The 22,813-nt window shown below is 42.1% G+C and overlaps 7 protein-coding genes across 9 annotated transcripts in view; 4 read left to right on the top strand and 3 right to left on the bottom strand.

Moving 5' to 3' along the window:
• The window catches only part of LOC126568039 (negative elongation factor B), a 150,520-nt gene extending 144,861 nt beyond the window's left edge, over nt 1-5,659 (bottom strand). Inside the window, exons 1-2 of one of the 2 annotated variants that reach the window (XM_050224440.1) lie at nt 5,581-5,659; nt 3,819-5,503 (exon numbers count right to left, since the gene is read on the bottom strand). In XM_050224440.1, coding sequence (XP_050080397.1) covers nt 3,819-5,503; nt 5,581-5,657 — 1,762 coding nt within the window. In that variant the 5' untranslated portion in view covers nt 5,658-5,659. Of the gene's footprint in view, nt 1-3,813; nt 5,504-5,580 lie in introns of those variants that run through there. The other variant, XM_050224439.1, reaches the window with a different exon arrangement.
• The window catches only part of LOC126568491 (ras-related protein Ral-a), a 337,581-nt gene that overhangs the window by 1,734 nt on the left and 313,034 nt on the right, over nt 1-22,813 (top strand). The window contains exon 4 of one of the 2 annotated variants that reach the window (XM_050224977.1): nt 227-348. In XM_050224977.1, the coding sequence (XP_050080934.1) occupies nt 227-343 (117 nt within the window). In that variant the 3' untranslated portion in view covers nt 344-348. Of the gene's footprint in view, nt 1-226; nt 349-2,373; nt 2,479-22,813 lie in introns of those variants that run through there. The other variant, XM_050224978.1, reaches the window with a different exon arrangement.
• Nucleotides 6,111-7,434, top strand: LOC126567588 (zinc finger protein 501-like). Its single transcript, XM_050223805.1, has 3 exons — nt 6,111-6,245; nt 6,317-7,164; nt 7,239-7,434. Exons 1-3 carry the CDS (start codon nt 6,111-6,113, stop codon nt 7,432-7,434), a joined length of 1,179 nt encoding a protein of 392 aa, XP_050079762.1.
• LOC126567587 (zinc finger protein 184-like) lies at nt 7,786-8,576 on the top strand. The gene is made up of 2 exons (XM_050223804.1): nt 7,786-8,363; nt 8,432-8,576. Exons 1-2 carry the CDS (start codon nt 7,786-7,788, stop codon nt 8,574-8,576), a joined length of 723 nt encoding a protein of 240 aa, XP_050079761.1.
• On the bottom strand, nt 11,898-12,968 carry LOC126568367 (sphingolipid delta(4)-desaturase DES1). Its single transcript, XM_050224831.1, has one exon. The coding sequence runs from the start codon at nt 12,877-12,879 to the stop codon at nt 11,914-11,916; it is 966 nt and encodes a 321-aa protein (XP_050080788.1). The 5' UTR covers nt 12,880-12,968; the 3' UTR covers nt 11,898-11,913.
• Nucleotides 13,356-15,150, top strand: LOC126568056 (glucose dehydrogenase [FAD, quinone]-like). Its single transcript, XM_050224464.1, has 2 exons — nt 13,356-13,716; nt 13,775-15,150. The coding sequence occupies exons 1-2, from the start codon at nt 13,356-13,358 to the stop codon at nt 15,148-15,150; spliced, it is 1,737 nt and encodes a 578-aa protein (XP_050080421.1).
• LOC126568463 (ubiquitin carboxyl-terminal hydrolase) lies at nt 15,557-16,410 on the bottom strand. The gene is made up of 3 exons (XM_050224945.1): nt 16,341-16,410; nt 16,137-16,277; nt 15,557-16,066 (listed from the first exon to the last, which is right to left on the bottom strand). Exons 1-3 carry the CDS (start codon nt 16,374-16,376, stop codon nt 15,557-15,559), a joined length of 687 nt encoding a protein of 228 aa, XP_050080902.1. The 5' UTR covers nt 16,377-16,410.

The raw sequence follows: 22,813 nt of genomic DNA, 5'->3' as shown, positions 1-22,813 counted from the left end.
GCGTTCACTTGTTTAAAACACTGTGCAACGTACGATATAGCAATATATTATGAGGTTGTTTCTAAAGCTTGTGGACACTTGTTTTGTGGTTTGGAAATACGTTATCCGTTGTTTAGTTTAGCCTTCCCTGAGTCACACAAACACACACATACATAAAATTCCAGTCCCCAAAAGAAACAATGGAAAAGCAAACAATCGTGCTGTGCTGAACCTTTTTCCCCTGCAGGTGTTCTTTGATCTGATGCGCCAGATACGGTCGCGCAAGACGGAAGATTCCAAAACCACAAACGGTCGCGTTAAGGACAAATCGAAACGACGAAAAATCAAATGTATGCCATTATAGAGCGGCCATCACGCTGGCATCACGGTGGTTGACAGGTTCTTCCCGCACGGTGGAAGCATGTATTGGCACTCGGTGGCTCCGTACAGGGCAAAGTAGAGGGTATCGTGTCTACTACAACAACAACAACTACTACTACTACTACTAGCAACAAGTGGGCAACAAATACTCACGTATTCTTCAGGAATCATACAAAACTAAACGAACGAACAAAACCGCGGACAGAGAAGAAGAAAGGGAGCACCATGAGATTATCCGACACGATAGTACATTGGGGTGGCTTATTTGTGTTTCGGTAAATCGATTGTTTTGTGTTTAGCCTTTTTTTAATATAGCAGAAACACACACATCACCCTTCTCGGCACATAGCAGAGACACACACACACACAAAGCAAAGGACACACTTCGCTATTTAGTAACCATTATTACTTTAAGGCAAAAAGGGATAAGATAGTGTTCCGAGGGTGTACAGCTCTCGGATTATAGGATAGGCAGGAACCAGATCATCAGATCGGGGTTTGGACAAGGAACGAAAAAAAAAGCTAGTTTCCTATGATTGCTCTCGGTGCTTACAAAAGCTTCGGCATAATCGCCATCGTTTGTATTGTCCTATCCGTAAGCGTTAAGGAGTTTTTGGTTGTTTGTCCTGTTTAGTAAGCTTAGTTATGTTGAATGTAATTTCTCCTCGGTACACCCTCTCCCAAAATAGCATCGCATATAGGCTACCATTACGATGATGTAATTGCGGAATTTTTGTTTTAAATTAATGCGCTCTCACGCGGATGAGTTCTTCTGTATACAAAATAGAGGACACAGCAACGGAACCAACTGAATGTGATGTATTAACAACTGTTTTTATGACTTTCTATTATCCAAGTAGGTCAAATGCTATAAGCTGTGTCTGTATATCTCACTCTATCTCTCTCTCTCTCGTTCTCTATCTCTTGCTGTGATGCTTTTCTCTTTTGATGGATTCGATCCACGTGCTCGTTTTTAATTTAACGGTTGTATTGTTGTATTCCTTAACTCCCTTGCTGCAAAACCATTGGTCTAATTCACATTCATGTTACTGGAGGTCAAACAAAAACTGCATCTTCTCGCTCTGCACACATACACACGGTATACATTTACACGCTTTTGTTGCGCGTTTGATTAACAGGGAATCAAAACTGGAATTACATAGTGGCACTCATCTAAAATGGGACACATTTCTCATTCGAATACGGCTTCGTTGCACCTGCAGGGCAATCAGTATCAGTATTCTAAAAACCTCACAACGAGTACCTTTTTATACAAGTTTTTCCATATAACAAGTCCGGCTACGCGACTAAGAGACCTCATAGATAAAGGAATTTCTTACTACCAAAACGGTCTACCTTGAAATGGCGCTTCATGATGCTCCAAAGGGGCTTTTTGTTGTCCCAGTGATTATACCATTTTTCAACATTCAAAAAATGAGCTATCAAAATCGAGTTATTTTGACGTATTTGTCGTATATGAAAAGGAAGATTCAAAATGGATAGTTTGTAATCCCAATTGTAGGACACTTACTGAATGAAAGTTCTTGCATAAATAGTTAGGAATGGTGCAATAGACAGCGATGAAGGATTCTTCAACAGTCGGAATCGGTCCCACTTTACCTGAAAGCCACTGTAACGACACATTAACTGCTATTAATACACGCCAATTACTTTCACATTTTAATGTACATGTTCAAGTTGCTGTGTTGTGTTAACAAAACGTAATAAAAACAGAAGAATCATTCACACCATCAGGGATCATCAGATCTAATGCTCCTCTCTGTTGTAAAGCAAGCAGCTTTCTGTGACGACAAAATGCTTTCGTAATTAAAGATATTTTAAATATTTATGCAAACTCTGTAATACGTTTGGCGTGTGTTTGCGGGTGTATGATTGTATTTTATTTTTAAACCATAATGAGTACTATATTCCCTTTCTCTTTTCCTCGATCTTTTTTTTATCTTTTTTGTTTTGTTGTCCGATCGTTTGTATAACTGCACAACATATTCGTAGATCTTTTACGATCTGATACGGGACATTTCGAACAGAAAGAAACAAAGCCAAAGCACGGTCCCACAGCCAAACCGGGACAAGAAGGGCTGCTGTCGGATCCTTTGAGCAGTGGAAGCCAGAAGGCTCACCATTCCACATCCCACTCTCCCTCGCCTACCTTTTTGCCGCGTCCCCATGTTTGTAGTTATTCCTCGCCGAAACTTCTCCACACGTGCCCGAGCTGCCACTGCAACTTTGCTTCTTTTTTTTAAGTATGGTAAAATGATATTAAACAAACGAGAGAAAAAAGAGAATGGAAAACACCAGATAGTAAGTGTGTAGTGTTGTAAGGTGCACTATTATTTCAACTACAATCGTAACACAACACACTGCGAGCACCAAATTAATGTTTAAGATTTACTGTGCGCACGATGCGCGCCTTTCCTTTGCGTTCCTTTTTTTTAAATGTTGAACAGGGAAAAGCTCATTTAGATGATCGTTAAGCGAGGAAGATTTTTTCTGCGGTAATAAGCTAGCTTGACTCAGCATTATTCAAGAGGTCTTTATGAGTAAGCTAATACCAGATAATCGCGAGCTTAAGTGAGCTCTTGTACACCGTGTGTGAGCCTAAATCCAGGTAACAACCAAGCCAACCAATTCTCACTTCTCACTATAGTGAGAAATACCTGCTCACTATACCAGGAAGAAAATAGCTGCAGGACACACATCACCAATTTTCTCATATTCTAGACGAGAGACAGAGATAGAGAGATATTCCAAATGGCAGGACACACATGCAGACTGCTCGCCATCCTACACTGTGTTTCGCCAGACGAAACACAGTTACCAAAAGGATGTATTTTCGGTTCGATTAATGGCGCACTCCTCAAAAAAAAACGTTACTGTATTAGATATTAAATTGTGCAAACTGTCGTCGTAAAGATAGATTAGCCGCTTTTAGTTTAGTATTCTCTCTCCTTCTTTTCTGTCCCTAAAGCTACGCAACTGCAAAGCCCCCAGGATATGGTCTCCCATGTAGCGCGCGCATAGTTTTATCGGTTATCTACTACAGCTTACTATTTATTAGATTATATGATTCATGGGAGAAGAGGAAGGACATCAGTGTTGATTGTTTCTTTTTTGTGTAAGAGAAAGGATCGCGTATTATGCACTGTGTAATGTATGTACGGCAGAGAAAGTGAAAAGGTGTATGTATGTGTTTAATGGGACTAATTTTTATATCAGGCAATCGTTTATGTATGTGTCGCTCTCGTGAAAAAATATCAAAATAAACCAAAAGTGGCATTGAATGAATGAAAAAAAAAACGGGTTGGTGTGTAGGTTCTTACTTTATTACCTTATATATTCATTAGTACATTCATGCTTAAACCATAGGAACAAAATCGCATTTTTCACTATGGTGAGAAGTGAGATTTGGTTGCTAGGGTCGGCTATTATGTCTTAACTCACATAGTGTGGCCCTGGTGTGGGAACATTTTTTAACGGAGAATCAAAATCCGTCTCCATCGGTTCCGCTGGCGGTTCCTGCGTCAGTGCACCGACCCGTTTCTGTAGATTTTCATACAGCTTGTGTACACTCTCGTGGTGCTGGGCCGTCGGTTGGAGTGCCTTCATCAACGTCATCAGTCGTGCCTGCGGCAACTTCTGGTGGATGTACCAGAGCAGCTTGAGCATGTGGCGAGTTACATTATCCCGCGTAAGACCGGCAAACAGAAACTCATCGAACAGTCCGGTACAGAAGTCTTCGTTAGCAAACTCCTCCGACATCGGTATGATAAGTGCGATGAGCGAGTGAAGGAACGGATCTTCGTACGCACGGTCATCCTTGCACGAGGCCAAAATGGCCATCACGCGCAGTATACCGACCCGATCCTTCTGACGTGCGGTGTGCAGCGTGTAGTACATCGCGAGTATTGAGGCGACGGCATTTTCCTGAATGTAGGCTTCCACCGCATCCGGCGCCGGTCCCGAGTGTTCGATGATGGTGATGGCACTTTCGCGCTCATCCGGCGGTAGCTTGGAGTGCAGATGGCGCACCTGATCGTCCACCATGAGCGACATTAGGGCGGGTAGAAACTTCGTCACCACCTGGCTGTCCAGCTTCGGTTCCTTAAAATCCTGCGAATCGATCATAACCCAGGCGGACAGGCCAAGCGCCAGCATGCGGAGAAGCAGTACCAGAATGAGGTTTTCCCTCGGCAATCCTTCGTTGTTGATGAGATGTTGCAGAATTTTAATGGCCGAAGTTGCCAGAAAATTGATCGCATACGGATCGCACAGCGTCATGGAAAGATCGCCCAGCACCTGCTCTTGGCCACGCTTGATGTTATCGAGAAAACCCTGCAGCTCGCGCGAACGTTTCATGTCGACGTTTTTCTCTCGGATGCAAGCATCCAAACACCAGGTAAACTTGTGGCACGGATCCACCGATATGATGTCCTGTACTTCGAGATCGTGCAGTGCCATTAGCAGCTCGGCCCGCAGCGTGCAATAGTGTACGTTGCGCGTACGCAGAAACAATGTCCGCAGGAACTGCAGCACCATATCGTACAGCTTCACACTGTTGCCAATCATGTGGGCTAGCTTCTGTACCACCTCACCCTGCCGGCGTACCTTCGGTGTTGGTGTGAAGAACAGATTGTTCAGATTCAGATGATCGAACAGGATATGTTCCTTTTCGCGGATGTACTGTGACAGCAGGGGAGACACTTCGTCCCCAAACAGTGATTGATTATCGCGCCATATCTGTCGCTTCACCTCCGTGTCGGTATCCTGGTACAGTTCACGGTCACGTACCAAAATCCGCAAATACTTGTCCTCAATGTGCGGCGTATTGCGCAGAATGCACATAACGACCGGACGGAGTGCTTTTACGCGCACGACCGGGAAACTTTTCACCAGCAGCTCCTTCAGCTTGGCATCCCGCTGACGGCCCTCTTTCGCGCCCAGCTCGTTGATGTGAGCGATCAGCTTGTCGCGCAATTCCTCCAGCACGGAGGTGTGAAAATCCAACCGCCGTACACCATGCAGATCGAGCAACGGTAGCATCGGGCGTAACGACGGTAGCAAGATGCCATTTTCCACCTGAAACGATTCGATCGCTTTCAACGGATCGTCACACTCCGAGAGGCTGCATAAAACCGGGGAAAGGTATCCAGCATTTAGAACAGATTTTCTAGCACAACTATTTTGCCGGAGTGTACTTACGCCGCTTTCAGAAACAATGGCCCGGGTACGTTAACCTCTTCCAAACCGGAGTGTGTGATTTTTGCCGCTGGATTCATCGCTAAAACTTTGCCTTGTCTGCCCAAAAATTTCGATTGTTTTGATGCCGTGTTGTCAATGTGTTTCGTTTTCCGGGGAGCTAGCCGGGGAGTAGGTTTACAGTGCTTGGTTGTCGAGTCAAAGTGCAGTCGAATGATGACTGTATATTTTGGAGTTTTGTTAGGGGCATAAATGCACGAAGAATGTGTTTTTCATGGCAAAAACTGATCCAATGAATGTTTTTTTTTATAAATGGTTCAAGAATTTGAGATGAATTAGAATTTTTTTTAAACTAACAATCAAGCTTACCACATCAAATATATTAACCTTCTGCAGTTGACAGGTGGGTGTTATAATGCCAACAAAAAAGTTGCTTGTAAACAAATGAGCCACAGTAGAAGTGCAATATCAAAACAATTCGACGCTGTATTGTATTTTATAAGATTTTTTTCTGAACAACAATTTTTATCCAGATGGAACACACTTGCCGATTATGTACGATTACCGATACGACACTCGCCAGCATATCGAACTTTCGGTTGCTGGACATGGATCAGGAATCTACCACACCGCTGGACGAACTGATTGAACAGTATTTAGCAATAAGTGTAAGTGGTTCGAATGGTGCTTACTTCTCTATCGTGCTATCTGATAACTAACCTACTTGTCCTGTTTTCAGGTAAATCCTTCCCCATTTGATCCACTGATTTGTGCCGCCTGTTTGAAGCGTTTAGAAGAATGGCACACGTTTCGGGAAAGCTGTCGTCAACACAATCGCCTCTTTCTGGAGCAAACTATCCCGTTCGAAGAAGGGACTCATTGCGTTACTGCATACGAAATAACCTTCCAGGATCAGGAAGTTTCGGTGGAAGAGAAAGACAATGTGGAATTCAAGGAGGAACAAGTAGAGGAACACGTCGTAATAGACGAGATACATCTGCACTCCGAACCGGCCGAATTAATCATTGTGCCAGATGGACAATCTACCAGTTCAGCAACGGTAAAGAAGCTTTCTGATGAGGAAAGATCTGGGAAGGAAGTTTATACAGCTGCCGTCGGTAAGCGAAAACGAGGACGGCCAAAAAAAGCGAAAGAAAGTACGGAACGAAAAGCATCTAGCCAGCAATTAGGACAACAGAAACGAAGACAGCGATCGTTGGCAAAAATCTGTACCATCTGTGGCGTTTCGCGTACCGACATGGCAGCCCATATGCGCTGGCACAATAATGAGCGCCCCTATCAGTGTCCGCACTGTCCGAAGATTTTCCTTAACAGTTCCAATCTGAAAAATCACATCAATCTGCATACCCGTGACAAGATGTACAAGTGTGATCTCTGTGATAAGGAGTTTCCAAGCACAACGGGCCGCAGCAAGCATCGGGAAACGCACGCCACCGAGCGTGTGCATCTGTGTGCGGTGTGTGGAAAATCGTTCAAATATCGTGCATCGCTCGCACGCCACCGGCAGATCCATTTCGAGGAACCGAAGCACAAGTGTACCGTTTGCGATAGGCTGTTCCTAACGAAGTGAGTAGTTTGTACTTAACTGGCAAAGCGGGGAAACTGTAAGCTACAATTTAACTTCAAATTTCAATTCACAGAACACGATTAATGAAACACTTCTTGGTGCACAAGAGCGACAAACCATTTAGTTGTGACGTCTGCGGGAAAGCCTTTAACCGGAAGGACAATCTTAAAACACACAAAAAAACGCACGCATTCGGAAGGCGACATTTGAAAAAGAAGCTCGAGGAGTGTGTGCAAACAGAGCTGCCTGCTAATGGAAGTGCAAGGTAATGTGAGGTTAGATGCTGGATTAGGACGGCCTTTATTTGTTTATATAAGCGCAAAAGTTAAATATTAAATACATGCACTACGAGTAAAGTGTGCTTTGAATATCATTTTGTCTGCTGAAAAACATTTTTCAAATCGTTTTATTTTGAAATTCCACCTGCCCAAGATATACAGAATCTATGCACGCACCAACTGTCAAATACCTGTCAGTTTGGTTTGTTTACAAAACAAACCGCACGCAAAACGTAAAATTTGGTTTTGGATAAGTGCAGTTGGCATTTTAAACGAATTTATTCCATTTTTACGAAAAATAATCTTTATTCTTCAAGATAGACAACAGGGAAGCAACAAAGAATGGAGCGTCCCGGTACGCGATTGTACAGCCTCAAAATAGAACCAATTACGCGAGAGGTGTACTTAAATTGCAAAGCGAATAATATCGAAACACCGGTAGAAACTAGCAGCTTCAAGGAAACGGTCTCTGATGAAGATTTACAGCAGAAATCGGATGACTATATTGTGGAAGCGACTGCTGGCAGTAAAGCAAAGCGAAAGAAGAAACGGTACCACTGTACGCTGTGTGACAAATATTTGCACAACATTGACGAGCATCGTCGAATGCATGCGAACCAGCGCACCCAACAGTGCCCGTACTGTGAGAAAGCGTTCGTCTATCGGTCGAATCTGTACACCCATCTGAACATTCACACACAGGAACGGATTTACCGGTGTGAGCAGTGTGGCAGCGAGTTTAGTAGCATACAGGGCCTTAAACAGCACCGTACGATACATTTTGCGAGACAGTATGCGTGTACCGTGTGTAAGCGAATGTACAGCCGCAAGTGTTACCTTCGCATTCACCAGCAAAGGATGCACATGCCGAAGGAGCAGAAGCACAAATGTTTAATTTGTGATCGAGAGTTCCAAAACGAGTAAGATGTGATGATCGGCTTACGATAGGGGATTAGTTTATATGTTTAATATTTTTCCTGCATTACAGGACGCAGATGGAGAAGCATATGACGATTCACCAGGACAGCACACTCTTCGAATGCAATGCATGCCATCGGGTTTACAATGCGAAAAGAAATCTAGCCAGGCACATAAGGACAGCCCACCGGCCACAGGCGTCGGCGGAAGGATGATTTAGCGATCTCTTCCCTCAGCTTTTTGTAAATAAATGAACAAACTACGCTCGTAAATTCTTTCGTAAAGTGTTACGGTTGCCATATTTAAATGATTTCTTTTATAATTGATTTATTGACACAGTATATAGTACAATAAGGATGAACGGTTTCGCTGGCCGTTCTCATGTAAGCAACAACATCCATATCATGCAGCATTTCTTTAGTACACATGTATTAAAAATGTTCTTCAAACTCTAAGTAATGGCGTGCTTCAACTGAATCTGTGCCGTGTGACTGAAGCGTTTTAACACGCACAAGCACACACGCACACATACAAAATGGAAAAGCACAAAATGTATATAAGTTTTTATAAAAACACAAAAAGGCAATGGAAAACTCAATTTTCCGTTAACACGTGTGCTCCCTGTACTGTGTGTAATCATCTCTGTTCAACTGCCAGCAGCCACGTGGAGGCTGTGCAATGAACGAACATGGTAGGAACGCGTTTGTAAGCCTACAGTATCTTACACTTAAATGTTAGCCAATGTTGCCACGGTGCCATTGTTTTATTTGGTTTATCTATTAATGCAAAACAAAAACGGGCTTTACATCAACGACGTTCCTCTCTCTTGTTCTCTCCATTTACGGAAACTTCGGCCCGTAATTTTTGTAACCAAAAAAAAAGTGCCTCTTGCAGTAAAAGGCTTTGAAATGAATTTGAAAGAAACGAAAAATTATCGTTAGTGGAGGTATTTAACAGCTGAGTGATGCACTAGTCTAGTCGATTGTTGCATGCCCGTCACAGCAAACCCGTGATGGTGTGTACCTCTTTCTTTTGCAAATACTTTCCTTTGCTTCTGACCAAAATTTACATTTCACACACGCACACTTGATGGGACGCTGTGCAGTAATGTGCATGTTGCAGCCACCCAGAGCAGAAATACTACGCGCAGTATACTCAACATTGTATCAATGCTTAATAAGCAAAACTGTCCATTTCGATTTTAGTTTTGTTTAGGCTACTGGTTTTGTATCAATTTGTCCATCTTGCTGGGTTGTTTGTTGTGTCTGCCCATGGCAGAAAGGTAGATCCTTTTTTTGTTGTAGAGAATTTCTATTCTATTCTATCGTCACATACACCCACACCCACACACACACACACACACACACACACACACATTTTCGCGCGCACTCGTCTCGCAATGTATAATATACTCGTTATAGACCTGAAAATGAAAAGATTCAAAAGAGAGAGAGAGAGAGAAAAAAAAGAAGTATAAGTGAACTTTTCTATAGAAAAATTAAAGTTCGAACATGCAGTTTAAAGTACGCCAATGTGACCACCAAGCTTGAGCGTACATTTTGTGACCGCGCAAATAATGCGCGAGATAGCCCTGTGGAAGGTTCATAAAAACGCGAACTTTTAAGTGTGTTTTTTTATCATGCATTGACGCATCAGACGCTTCGCTGTACGATAACTCAGCTTCATGTTTACTTTTCCGATAATGGCGAACCGCAACTCGCACACGGGGACCCGCTCTCACTCTGTGCTCTGTTGTGTCGCACCTGGTACGTTGGATAAATAATTAGCTCCCCTTTTCATTGGAACATGGGCATGAGTGTAAAACGTATCATTATACCTACTGTGACAACACATATCTAGATGTGTGTGGTCACGAGTAGAGAGAATTAGTCATAAAGGGTGGAAAATGTCTTTTCAAAGATCATAGCAATCGGTTTCAAACACCATCAGACGCTTCAAGGGCATTAGGCGCATTTTTGATGTCTAGACTTAGGGTCGGTAAGCTTTTGGGTAGATGGGCGAGTTTAAGAATGAAATACCTTTAATGGGGTTTTCATTTTCATGAATGGCATCAGATGGTGCAGATAATGCTCGAGCAATTTTATGCAAGCTAGCAAGACTAGCTTAGGATCCCTGCCAACCCCCGGTCAAACTTTCATTTGAGGATTAAAAGATATGTTCAATCAATTGGAGACGGATGCACGGATGGTTAGAACAGTTTTGAGTAATTAAAAAGATAAATCAGTCTGCTTTTCACGGGTTTTCATTCGTTGTACTAATATTTGAATGATCCAACCAAACTGTACCTTGTCTTCTTCCCATATTCCGCTTCGATTATGGCCTTCAAGGGGCTTAGTCCGCTACGGAGTAGAGGACAACTTCTGATCACTCTAAAGTGTTGTTTTTGACCACCAATTGCTGGTGGTTTTACTCGTTTTTATTTAAAATATCCAGGACTCTTGGGACATTATCCAATCATTCTACTACCAAAGCGTTGTAGCAACCAATTGACTAACTGACACAGAAAGAACTGAATTTATACGAATGATCTTTAATACAGACGCACTTGTACGAGAACTCTTTATATCTTCTTTGATTGTACAATCCCTAGACGACTTTCTAGCCTGCCAGTTTTAGCTCGCTTGTCTAGATTTTAACCTGGTTAGTGCGCCCTGCGCACGGAGAGACGTGATTCTGATGGGACTCGGTTCTACAGTAAGAATATCGACTCTGATGCCATAATTCGTTTGAAAAAAATTGTTTTAAATTGTTGTCCAATTTCGTCCAGACATTAGCCCAAGTTACCAATATTCTAGCAACCACACATAAGCAAATATGATTTTAATTAAAATTTGCTCGGAGGTCTCGGCAGGTCATACAGCTTCGTGCACCGCGTACGACATTTAGAAAACGTTTCAATCCATCGAACCGTCCATTATTAGCTTGATGACATAAACCTGCATTTCTTCGAAAAACCACACAGTTATGCTAGGTACTGGACGTCCAATCAAATTAATTAGTATGCGCGAAACGTAATCGTATGCGACAGCACAATGAAAACGCTGAACGATTGCTCCATCGGAAGGAGTCATAAATTTTGGGTGCCACGAGTCAGGGGTCTATTTACACAATCAAACCCTCGTCTACCTATCGGTTCCGTTCATTGATACCTAACTTTTCCCATGGCTTTGTGTGCTGGTGATAAGGTTAACAGGCCTAAGGCCTATTATCTTGTTTCCTACTTTTTGGCTTTTTTTTTTTGGACTGCTTGCGGTTCGGTCTCTATCGCGTGACAAGCTTTGTTATGAACAGGCTAATCGCATTGCCCATCGCTAAGTCTACACCGGCCACTCGGAGATACATTAAAAGCGGCGAAGGCAAGGCGCGATAACGCGACAGATAATGTGGTGCCACCCGGCCACTGATTGAACAATCAATCACAGGCTCCTGCTGCACAGGTGGGCAATTATTGGAGGCCACCGTGCGCCTAGATATCGGGATGTGGAATAATGAATGGTTTGGCCGGCCACAACTCACCTGGTAATATCTGGTTTACGAATCCAGACCGCGTGCTTTACGCTTGATACGAGCGTACGGTCCGATGGATGGGTCGGTGATGAAATCGTACAGCACCCGCGTCCAGGACGTGTGCTGCGGGATGTTGTCGTAGAATTCGGGCGCAATTCGCTTCACTTCCGGCAGCAATCGGCCAGGGACGGCAGGAAAGTCGTGATGTTCGTTGTGATACCCCACATTAAAGGTGATCCAGTTCAGAGGTCCATAGTACGAGTACGTTTCGAACCCTTTCGCAAACATGTAATGCTCGGAGATGAAATGTCCCGCCACCGGATGAAGGCCCATCGCAAGTAGTGATCCAACGATCAGATAGACCATCACTTTCCACCCGAAGTACTGCACGATGAGTGTGTTGAAGGCAAGCTGTATGACCCCGTTTACCAGTTCGAGCTTTTGCGGTGGTTTCGGATTCACTATCAGTGGCCGAAAGATGTAGAACAGCGGTTGGAGACAGACCCAGAAAAATTTGCCAACCGTTGTGCAGAACAGTTTCGCTTCCAGGTACGTGGGCAAATCCGTGTCGATCACTTCGTCACCCTGATAACGGTGGTGCTCCAGATGGTACTTCTTGAACGATACCGACATCGGTAACCCGATCGGAAGGTTGCAAAAGAAGCCAAACAACCGATTCGCCATTGGTCGCGCGTGCCCAAACGCGAGATTGTGAGCAATTTCATGGCACGCCAGCATTAGCGAATGATTAATCACACCCCCGAAACAGTACGCCAGAAGGAACACCATCTTCCACGATTGGTCCTTCACGACGAACAGCATCGCTAGCTGGGTGAGAACCATCGCACTGGCGACCCATTTGAATTGTGGATCGTACCCGAAAAGTTTCTTGATTTGGGGATACTTTTCCAGGATTAGCTTGCGCCGGCTGGCATGCGGTTCCTCCGTGTACGTCCATTCGAAATCGGTACGGGATACGTGCTGTCCCATACTGGTGCCACTTGCGTTAGGAAATTTAAAAAATAACAAAACTCTACCTAATCTAGCTAAACTATTTCACAATAATGAATGCAACACACAAACCCCGATGACGGTATGCCACCACCGCCGGCTTCAAGGTGTGTGCATACGGGGATGTGATTGTCCGACGACCAAGGTGTATGGATTCAAGATAAGGCTTGTCAAAAAAGCATCGGAAAAATCGATGAAATTTAAAAATCATAAAAATAACATTCTTGCTCCATTTTCTTTTACAAAACTAATTTGAAAATGGAGAAAAATTTTAACCATCTATATGCCTTTTGGGTTGCACTTTTTCTGGAATATTTAAACACGCAAAGACACAGCGAATTTCGATGACTTTTAAAAGCAATGTCAACCATTGTTGACAATATTTGAAAACCCCCAACAACAGGTTGTTTTGTTTGCCGGTTTCGGTGGTTTTCATTCCTTTTTTGTACATTAAAATGCTATTCAATTTAGTTAATTATTATTTAGTTGTGGGCTTTTATACGATAGGAGTGTTCGTTGCATCTTGTGCATTTAAATTGTTTTTCTACGCGGCATATTTTAATGATCTAAGCAAAGTACCCTCTGAGTATGATTATATCATCATTGGAAGCGGAACAGCTGGTTCCTGGATCTCGAGCCGTATTCCTTCCGCGGATGTGCTTGTCGTGGAAGCTGGCCCCAAGTGGAACGGGTTGATGGATGTGCCACTATTTTTACCGTTAGCACACGGAACACCGTACGATTGGCAGTATGTAACAGAACCACAGACACACTCCTGCTGGGCTCTGAACGAGAATCGTAGCCGATGGCCAATGGGTAAGCTAGGTTCAGTTTCAAAAAGCTTTCTTTATTACTAAATATTGATTATTTCTAGGTAAAACGGTCGGTGGCACCCACATGCTTAACAACATGGTTCACTACAAGCCGAAAAGGAAGGACTTTACCGATTGGTTTGAACGAGCCCAGGATTTGGACCGCTTTTTGGATTTTTTCGACCACGATCTGTGGACAAATGTGGAGCGTGGGTTTACCACCGAACTGGGAAGCGTTTTTATTACCGCCGCGAAAAGTCTCGGGTTTGGTGATGATGAATTTTTTCAACCATTTCTTACGACGCGAAACGGCAGACGATGGACAACGGCACACGAATACGAACATTCCGCCAATCGGAAAGGGCACACAAGAATGACAAATAGCTTGGTGGAAAAAATAATAACCCAAGAAGGAATCGCTAAAAGTTTGCTCGTTTCTCGTGCAGGAGGAGCAAAGTTTCTTGTAAGCGCACGAAAAGGGATCATTTTGACTGCGGGAACAATTGGATCGGCTAAACTGTTGCTACACAGTGGCATTGGGCCACGGGAGGAGTTGGAAAGTCTAGGAATTGAAACAATTGTCAATCTGCCACAGGTTGGTAAAAACCTACAAGATCACATAGGAACCGGATCGGAGTTGCTTTTAATAAGCAACTCGCTCAATCTACATCCATTTGATCTTGTGCATCCGGCGAATGTACTTAACTACTTCACCGGCAATCATCACCAATCGTCACTTTCGTTCGGTGGCTGTGAAGCGGTCGGATTTGTATCGCTCGACGGTAGTAGTAATTATACGAGCGATTTACAATTTATGGTACTTCCGGCCGGTCTTAGTTCCGATGGTGGTGTACACTTACGGAAAATTCTAAACCTAAAAGATTCCGTGTGGAACGATTATTATGAACCGTTGCTGCGAATGGGACAGCCAGCCGTTACGGTTTTACCAATACTACTGCATCCAAAGAGCAAAGGACAAATCGCATTAAAAAGCACGAATGTTTGCGACGCACCAGTTATCGATCCAAATTATCTTGCATCAAAAGATGATGTCATCGTTCTCATCAAAGGAATTCGTTTGCTGCAAAAAATCACCCAGCAACCGTCGGCGAGAAAAGTAGGCCTAGAGTTTAATCCAAAACCATTCCCCGGTTGCTCGATGCTACCGTTCGACAGTGATTCCTACTGGGAGTGTTACGTTCGTTCCGTAACGCACACAATTTATCATCCGGTCGGTACGTGCCGTATGGGGCGGTCCGGTGTGGATTCGGTTGTTTCATCCGTCGACCTTCGAGTGCACGGTGTGCGCAATTTGTTCGTAGCGGATGCGTCCGTTATGCCGAGCCTTCCGAGCGGAAATCCTAACTCGGTAGCAATGGCCATCGGCGAGTATTTTGTACGATCGAATTTTCCATCCAAAGTAACAACGGGAAAATAAAACCAGTTGCTGACACACAACAAACCTAAATTGAAGTTGTTCCTGAAATGGTTGAACGCTGCCTTGTCCAAGTCGAAACTTCTCTTTCGTGGTTGGTGTAGATAGCGTACCTGCTTCAACATTGAAAACCTGGCTAGTTTTTCTGGTTGTCCGGGGCAGGGTTAGGTCAAAAATTAGTAGTAAGTAAATAAATTAGTAAACAATGACGTACATGAAAAGCACATGCATGATGAGATTTTATTGCTAATATATTTCACAAAGGAACGCGCGCTGCTATTATATGCCGATGTTATTCAAAAGCTCCCTCCTTCTACATTTTTGGTCCTTCCCTTCCTCGATTCAATATTTCAGTTCAGCTATTAAAAGCATAAAAAGCGAGATTTACGAACACACTCACACAGCTCCTCTACTGTGTCGGTACGAGCCCCAGCAGAGTGAAGCGAACCTCGGACGGATCCAGCTCGATAAACTTTTTGCAAACCTGAACCGCATCCTTTAGCAACGTTTCTGGCGTTGTTTTGCCGTGTGTGACCGGAAAGTTCTTCCTCCCGTCCAGCTCGTACAGCGTCCCTTCGACCTCGACAAACGCGATAAAGTGATGGTACACCGCATCATTAATGTTGGGTGTGACCGTCTGGCCCTGTTGAGCATTCTCTTCGTGCGTTGTTTTTAGCTCCACATTTTTGTTCAACAGCTCACCACGATCGTCCGGTGATAGGTCCTTGGCACTGTCGTAGTACTTCTTCAGCACACTGCCCGGTTCAAGTTCTATGTCCTGATTGTTCAGAATGGCATGAACGATGGCAATCGTACCGCACGCATTGTGTACGAACTGACGGGTGAAGAAGAGACTCTTGGGATGGTCGACGTTTTTGGCCTTCAGTTCCTCGTCTTCCTTGGCACGGTACTCTTCATGCTGAGTGGAGAAAAAAGGAAGGGCAATAAGAAGGTGCTGTGAAGAAAAAAGGACTCCCCCAATGTCTTACCGCTTTGGAGCAAGGAAACAGAAAGATCAACGATTTGACCGGTTTCGGGACCATATCGAGCAGCTCATCATCCATGCCATAGATGTCAACGATACTCCACAGTGGCGATACGCCCAACTTTACCATATAGTTGGACAGCACCTAGAAAAGCAAAAGCAGACATATTGCCAAGGATGCTCATTTTTTTCCACTTTCTGCACTTACCTCAGGGTTAGATTCCATCGGTAGCCACACATCCATTTTGTCTACTGCTTGTTGGCACGGTTTCAACAAGAATATCAATCACTCACGGTTCACGCAACTGGCACCCGCTTTCCGCCGGCACTAATTTAATTACGCACTATTACCTAAATGGAAACCTCACAAACTAGGCGCCCTTTGCTTTGTTTGGTCAGGCAGTAGGCGGCGCCCGGTAAGCTGGAAACACAAAAAATGGAGAGCTTTTCCTTTGTTTCTCTTTCCGGGGTGTGAATGTCTGCCCCGACAATCAGTTGCAATTTGCCTTTCTAGCAGGAAAATGCGAATGGCAACAATGGACGTACACACTTAACACATGCAACAGATTTTCCAACCAAGAAAAGGAGGAGTGTGAGACTTTTCCAGACAACCTTTTTTTCGACCTTTTTTCCCGGCTTCTTCAGTACCGTGAATTGCATACAACGGTAATGCATTTGACATACGGAGAAGCAGGTGTGTTTATAGTGTATCGGTCGACGCTGGAAATCATGTAATTGTGGGGAGGTTCTCGTTCGGTGTCGTTTCTTTGGGGATTTGAATTACACGTTCAGTGGCCAAATTTGTTGAGTGTTGAATTGATTATTTTCTTTTACTAATTCGATAGAAGGTACTTATCAAACTTTTACTCTGTGGTTCTCATCTTTCAAATATCGAGATCTTTCAAAAATCCTGAGAGCATCAGAGAATTCTGAACGTGCAAAGCTTCAAGTGAACTCCAGATCTCTTGGTTCCTTTTAAGAGAATGTTTCGTTTATGAGGCCTCTTGGATGAGGCTCCTCTGACGGTGAGCCCTCGGCGATTACCCATACTGTCATGACTACATTCGAAGCATAAGCATTCTAGACAAAAAGAAAAACGCATATCATATTATACGGTACGTGCCATTTATTGCATCAAGTTTGAGTTCTGTTGCAGTTGTTCACATCCTTTCCATTTCCATTTCAACACTGTGTGCGCAGGGTGCGATTTGTGCACTGACAGTATCCATTTATCGTTTTATCCCTCCACCATTCTTCTTTCGAATTTTTCTTTTCTCATCCTTTTTTCAATTCTTTTTAATCCATCATCGTTTTTTTTTTGTTTTGCTAACTGTATGTAAGTTTTTCATTTTCTCTAAAGTTTGTTTTTCTTCCATGAAATTATGAGATGTACCGCTGCCAGCTTCCAGTTTTTAATACAATTATTTTTAACTGCTCTTTCACCGTTTTGCATTTGCAATGAAATCCGGAAACGTCTTTCCTATTGTTCTGTTTCTCCTTTTGCTTTATAAGACGTCGCATTCAAACATTTAAGCGTAACACGAACTAGTTTTTATGTGAGTGTCTGTATGTTTTTATAGTTTTTTTGTTGTTGGCTTTATTGTGTAATATCCGGCAAATACAATCGATGTTTACCGGTAAATATTGTATTAAGTTTCTGGAGCCGGTTCATCGATCGGTGCCACGCAGACAACATAAAACCGTTATTGCGTCTTAAAGTTATTGGTTTTTCATTTGAATTGTGTTTCCTTCTTCGCCACTGCTTACAACGGCTCACGTGTCGTTAGCTTAATGTTAATATGGTTAAGTGGTTTCACGTTTATTTCCTTACAAAATAAATATTTTTTTTTTTATTACACAGCATGCAGCCGCAGCCAATGAATACGTTTCCCCATTCAAGTGTCCCCAGTAGACGAAGGATCGCAAGAGCGAGCTAAAAATCAAGTTGTGTTGTAATTTATGCTACTTTAGTTTCATTTAATTCAAATTAAAGATCCATACTAAGAAATGTAATTTTTAACGTCCATATTTGTGCACTTCCTCACGTTACACTTCCTCACCAAATGAGCCGAATGTTAGTAAATATGCTTTCCATATAGATGTGTAAGATCATAGTTTAAGTTTGTTCCGGCGCATGTACTATGTTCGGAATGTTCGGAGCAAAACGTCCGGCCAGCTATCCCATAAATAGTGTTACTTACTTACTTTCGATAAATATGCATGATTGTTAGCTTCATGTTAAATAGTGCTGTGTACCGTTCCTTTCAATGATTGGGGTTTCTGGTTATCTGGTTCTGCTCTGCTTTTTCATTAAACTCTCTCTCTCTCTCTCTCTCTCTCTCTCTCTTTCTCTCTCTCTCTCTTTGCTAGGGTTATGCGTTTAACGTTATTATCTTACTCCTATCGCACGTGTGCTTTTTTCATGGTTTTTTGCCTTCTTTTGATAATTTTCGTGCTGTTTTTTTTAAAGATTCCAATTGTATCTTGCTTGACTTACTTACAAAAGCAAGGTAAGCTGGTTATTTTAAATAATCGTTTGTTTGATGGTTTTTATGACTTATTTTAGCGTTATATGACAAAGAAAAGACTGAAATACTTGATTATCACGATGTGTGGTGAAGATGGGGTTTTTTTTTGTAACGGAATTCAACTCAAAGGATAACGAATAAGGGGAAACTGCTGAGCTGTTGGTTGTCCCGGCGCTGTAGTGCCTTCCAGGTTAATCGTTATAGTTGAATTTTATCGGTTTTCGAGCCGTTAAGTTAAGGTGCAGAAAGTATTTGCGTATTTTTTACACCGACCTGCTTTGAGAACCGAACCCTTGTTTGGTTCCGTGCCTTTTTGCATCTTGAATCAACATGAGCCAAAAAAATGTGATAAGTGGGAGAAATAATACTTCCAGAAACAAAATTATGCGAAGAAATCATTTCTGGGACCATGCTGTAAACGCTTCTCATAAAGGAGTTGTTCCAGCGATCCCATTCTTGAAATTGTCTTCCTAGCTCCAGATGTATAGTGTTAAACAATAGACAAGCGCAGCAGGTTCGTCATAGTAAACCGCCATCAAGATTAAGATGATTAAGATGATCAAATCCCATCAGGCCTTATAGGAGAATTATAGAAGCTGTAGAGCCAGAGCAGAAGGTGTAGGATCCTCCAACTTCAACTTTAAAAAAGCACAAAAAATACGAAAATACTTTCTGTAGTATCTTATACTCCCCCTTAACCTAAAACATTCCACTCAGCTTGGGCACAGTCTCAGGTGGCTACAAAAATTCGAGAGTAGAGACCTGGAACGCGCGTTCCACGTTACTATTACTTTCTATTTCATCAAAATGAGCCACATACTAGCAGATGCTTTATACGAAGGAAAACTAATCTAAATTTGAAAAAAAGTCCTAACATCGAATAGAGTAATCAAGGTCAGAAATTTTTTAATGTATATGTGTTTGAGGATGTTTGTTTTTGCCTACCATTTTTGGTTTTGGTACCGTATTTATGATATGTCGCGAGTGATGAGTACGATCGTTTTGCATACACGAATATATGAGTGCTTTAAATGTTGGTTCTGTGATCGTGCCTGTGATGTGTATGTGAGTGGTGAAGGATGATGTGTTGTGTCGGTGCCAATATTCGACAATTCCAAAACAAATTCTATCTAAAACTCTTCCCCTCGATAGGCCTGTCGATGTTTCCAAAGCCCGTTCGAAATCGCTCGTACAGGTGGTGTGCGCCTGCTGTTTCTAGTGCGTGCGTTAGATGACATGGTATGATGTGCTTAATGATGGTGGTTGGTTGGTTGGCGATGGTGATGATGACACACCCACACACACAATGGGTGCATGGTTTTTGCATGATTGCCTTGTTCTTCCTAATGTGGCCGGTACTTCTAATTTTCCCTTTCCAAACACTACACTCTAGTGCTGAATTATGCTGAAGCAATGTATGTTTTGGGTAAGCGTTAGCGTCTATTAGATGATGATCGTTTAGCTTCCCGTTTGTGGAGTAAAAACCCCGCGAACAGGTCGGTATGGTGCACGATTTAATGAGTGTGTGCCTGTTTTATGTATTTTTTTTAAAATATTGTTTCACTTTATATTATCATTGCTTCTGCTTTTTAACACTGTTTAATTGTTTTGTTTTTACCATTTCTCCAGTTTTAGGTTTTCTCCTTCTTCCTTCTCTCCTCTCCTTGTTTTAGTATCGATGTTGTTACCTTACTTCATCATTTTTGTTCTTGTTTTGTTGTGGTTTTCTCGTCACCAATTTCTAGTTCATGCTCCCATATCATGCTAGAAGATATTGCACATTCAATTTGTATTGTTTTTTTTTCTTTATCCGCAAACGACTTGTTGGTTCACTTGCTCAACTGTTTAATGTTGTTGCTGTTGTTCTGCGCGATCGAGGTTTTTGGTTGGTTGGTTTTCCGGTGGCTACACACCCCATCTATCACTGGAATTGCTTTGCTTTTTACCTTCTTTTCGGTTCTGCTATGCTTTCTCACAAGTTCCTTCACATTTTAGAAAAGAGTTCCGACTTCCGATCAACTTCAAATATGTTTTTTTTTTGTTTTGGTTTTGTTATGGCTCTTTTTTGTTGTTTTTTTTATAGTAAGTGGCTAGCTTGATATTTGTTTAAATTTCTTTTTTTGTTTTGAGTTTGAAAGCGTTTAGTTTGTTTTGTGTTTTGGGTTTTAGTTTTGCACAGATTAATTTGAAATAAATTCGGGGACTCTCTAATGGGTGCAGATAAAGTTAAGAACAAAACGCTGAAATAATAATGAAAAATGAAATAAATTTTTGCAACGGCTCAGTAAAGAATTTTAAATATTTCTTACCAAAAAGCTACCCTTCTCTCTTTTTCTCATAACGACACACACTCTTGGGTAACACTTTCTCTTTGCAAAACCAGTGCCTTAAGTGGGAAAAGCAAAAGCGCACAATTAGAGCCGGCAGCCGAAGAGCCTAGTTTTGTGTCTGCCGGTGTGCCGGATCTCTTTGCCTTTGACCCGAACCCCGGCTTTGCATTCCTGTTCCACCTGGCGATTGTCACACATAGATCGTTACACAAACAGGTTATAAGCACACAGAGACAGAGAGCTAATGGTATATATTCGTAAGGGGTTTTCGGTTTGCGCTTCCCGTCAATATCCCACATTCCATAATGGCCCATGTCGATGGGATCAGCAAGAGTGTGTTAGATTATTGTTTTATCACATGATTACTTAAACGATCACTGAATCATCAACATATGTACAGCAGAAAACACTAAATCAATGGTTGACAGAAAAGAAAATTCATAAAAAGAATTTAAATTTCCCAAAATTTAAATACTGAGAAATTAAATACCTAAAAATAAATGGAAACTTAATAATAAATAAAATAGTTTTTGAATAAAAAAAGACAAAAGTAAACAAGGAATTTTTTTACAACTTACAGTTTTTTTATCTCTTCTTTCTTCTTCTTCTTCGTCTGTTTTCGTTCACTACGTAGTACCCATTTTATAGTCACTGAATACACAGCCTTCAGGGCGCGTCGGTCAGCGTGGTCTCCGTCGTTTAGCGTTTACCGTTTAGCTGCAGAGGCATAGTTGTTACCTCACTGTTTCCTCTTTTATACTATTTCTCTGGCTGTTTTTTCCTTCCTGAACTGAACCTTACCGTTTCTTTAAATACTTAGGACTACTACTACATTGGTACCGTATCTAGGCCTTCGCTCTCTTAGTAATACTTAACTTAAAAATAATTGAAGAATGATAAGCCTTTACCCTGTCGCTTCGATTCCGTTACACCATAATAGTAATAAAAAAGTTTGAACCATTAATTTAAGACAAAGTGGGAAATCAACTGCAAACCCTCCCTTTAAATATGATGGAGCGTTTAAGCGTTGCGGTTACAGAAAAGCAGGAAACAACGCTCTAAAACACGAGTAAGCTAGCTCTAACAGAAAGGCACTAAAACATGTCACTTATAACATATACCGAGCGAGATTGTGTTGAGTTTGAGCATGGTTTGCAGCGCAATAGGTTTTTTTTGTTTTATATAAAAAAAAAAAATGCTGCACAGCTTTGCACAAGAAGAATTGTGTAAAGAAATAAAATAAAAAGGTTTAAAGTTTACAAAACGAATTACAAGTGGTGCATTCTCTATAGCTTAGCGTCCCTTCATCTATTGGATATCTCCGGAGGTTCATTATGTACGATTTCCCACAAAGTTTTGAATCAGTTCTAATTTTTGAAGACGCATTTCAACGAAATCCAGAATCTTTTTTGCGAATGTATGATGAATTTGATGATTCAAAAATGTGCATAACGTATCCAAAAACTTTCTGGGAAAATGTCAAAAAGCTCTACGACACATGGATAAATCGTGTCTGGAAACATAATTTGTAGAGAAAAGCATTTCACAGAAATTATGTGCCGCTTTGCAACTGTCTGTTATTCTCTCTCCCTGCTGGTGTCCAACGGCAAGTCACATAGTTGTAGTGCCACTGTTTGTTCCCGTTTTACTGTACTATGCTTTCTGGCAAGCGGCCTAAATAGTGGTCCGGAAGTAGAGTTTCTAGCCATTTTCGTTTGTTGAGCACTATTAACATAAAACTCGCTCCAACTTTTTGTTTGGATCATTTGAGACTCTCTACATGGCATGATTGGTTAGTTAAATAGTGTTTCGTTTACAACAAA

This window comes from Anopheles maculipalpis, chromosome 2RL, assembly GCF_943734695.1.
Source record: "Anopheles maculipalpis chromosome 2RL, idAnoMacuDA_375_x, whole genome shotgun sequence".
Taxonomy (NCBI): Eukaryota; Metazoa; Arthropoda; class Insecta; order Diptera; family Culicidae; genus Anopheles; species Anopheles maculipalpis.
This window is presented reverse-complemented; position numbering and strand designations above follow the sequence as displayed.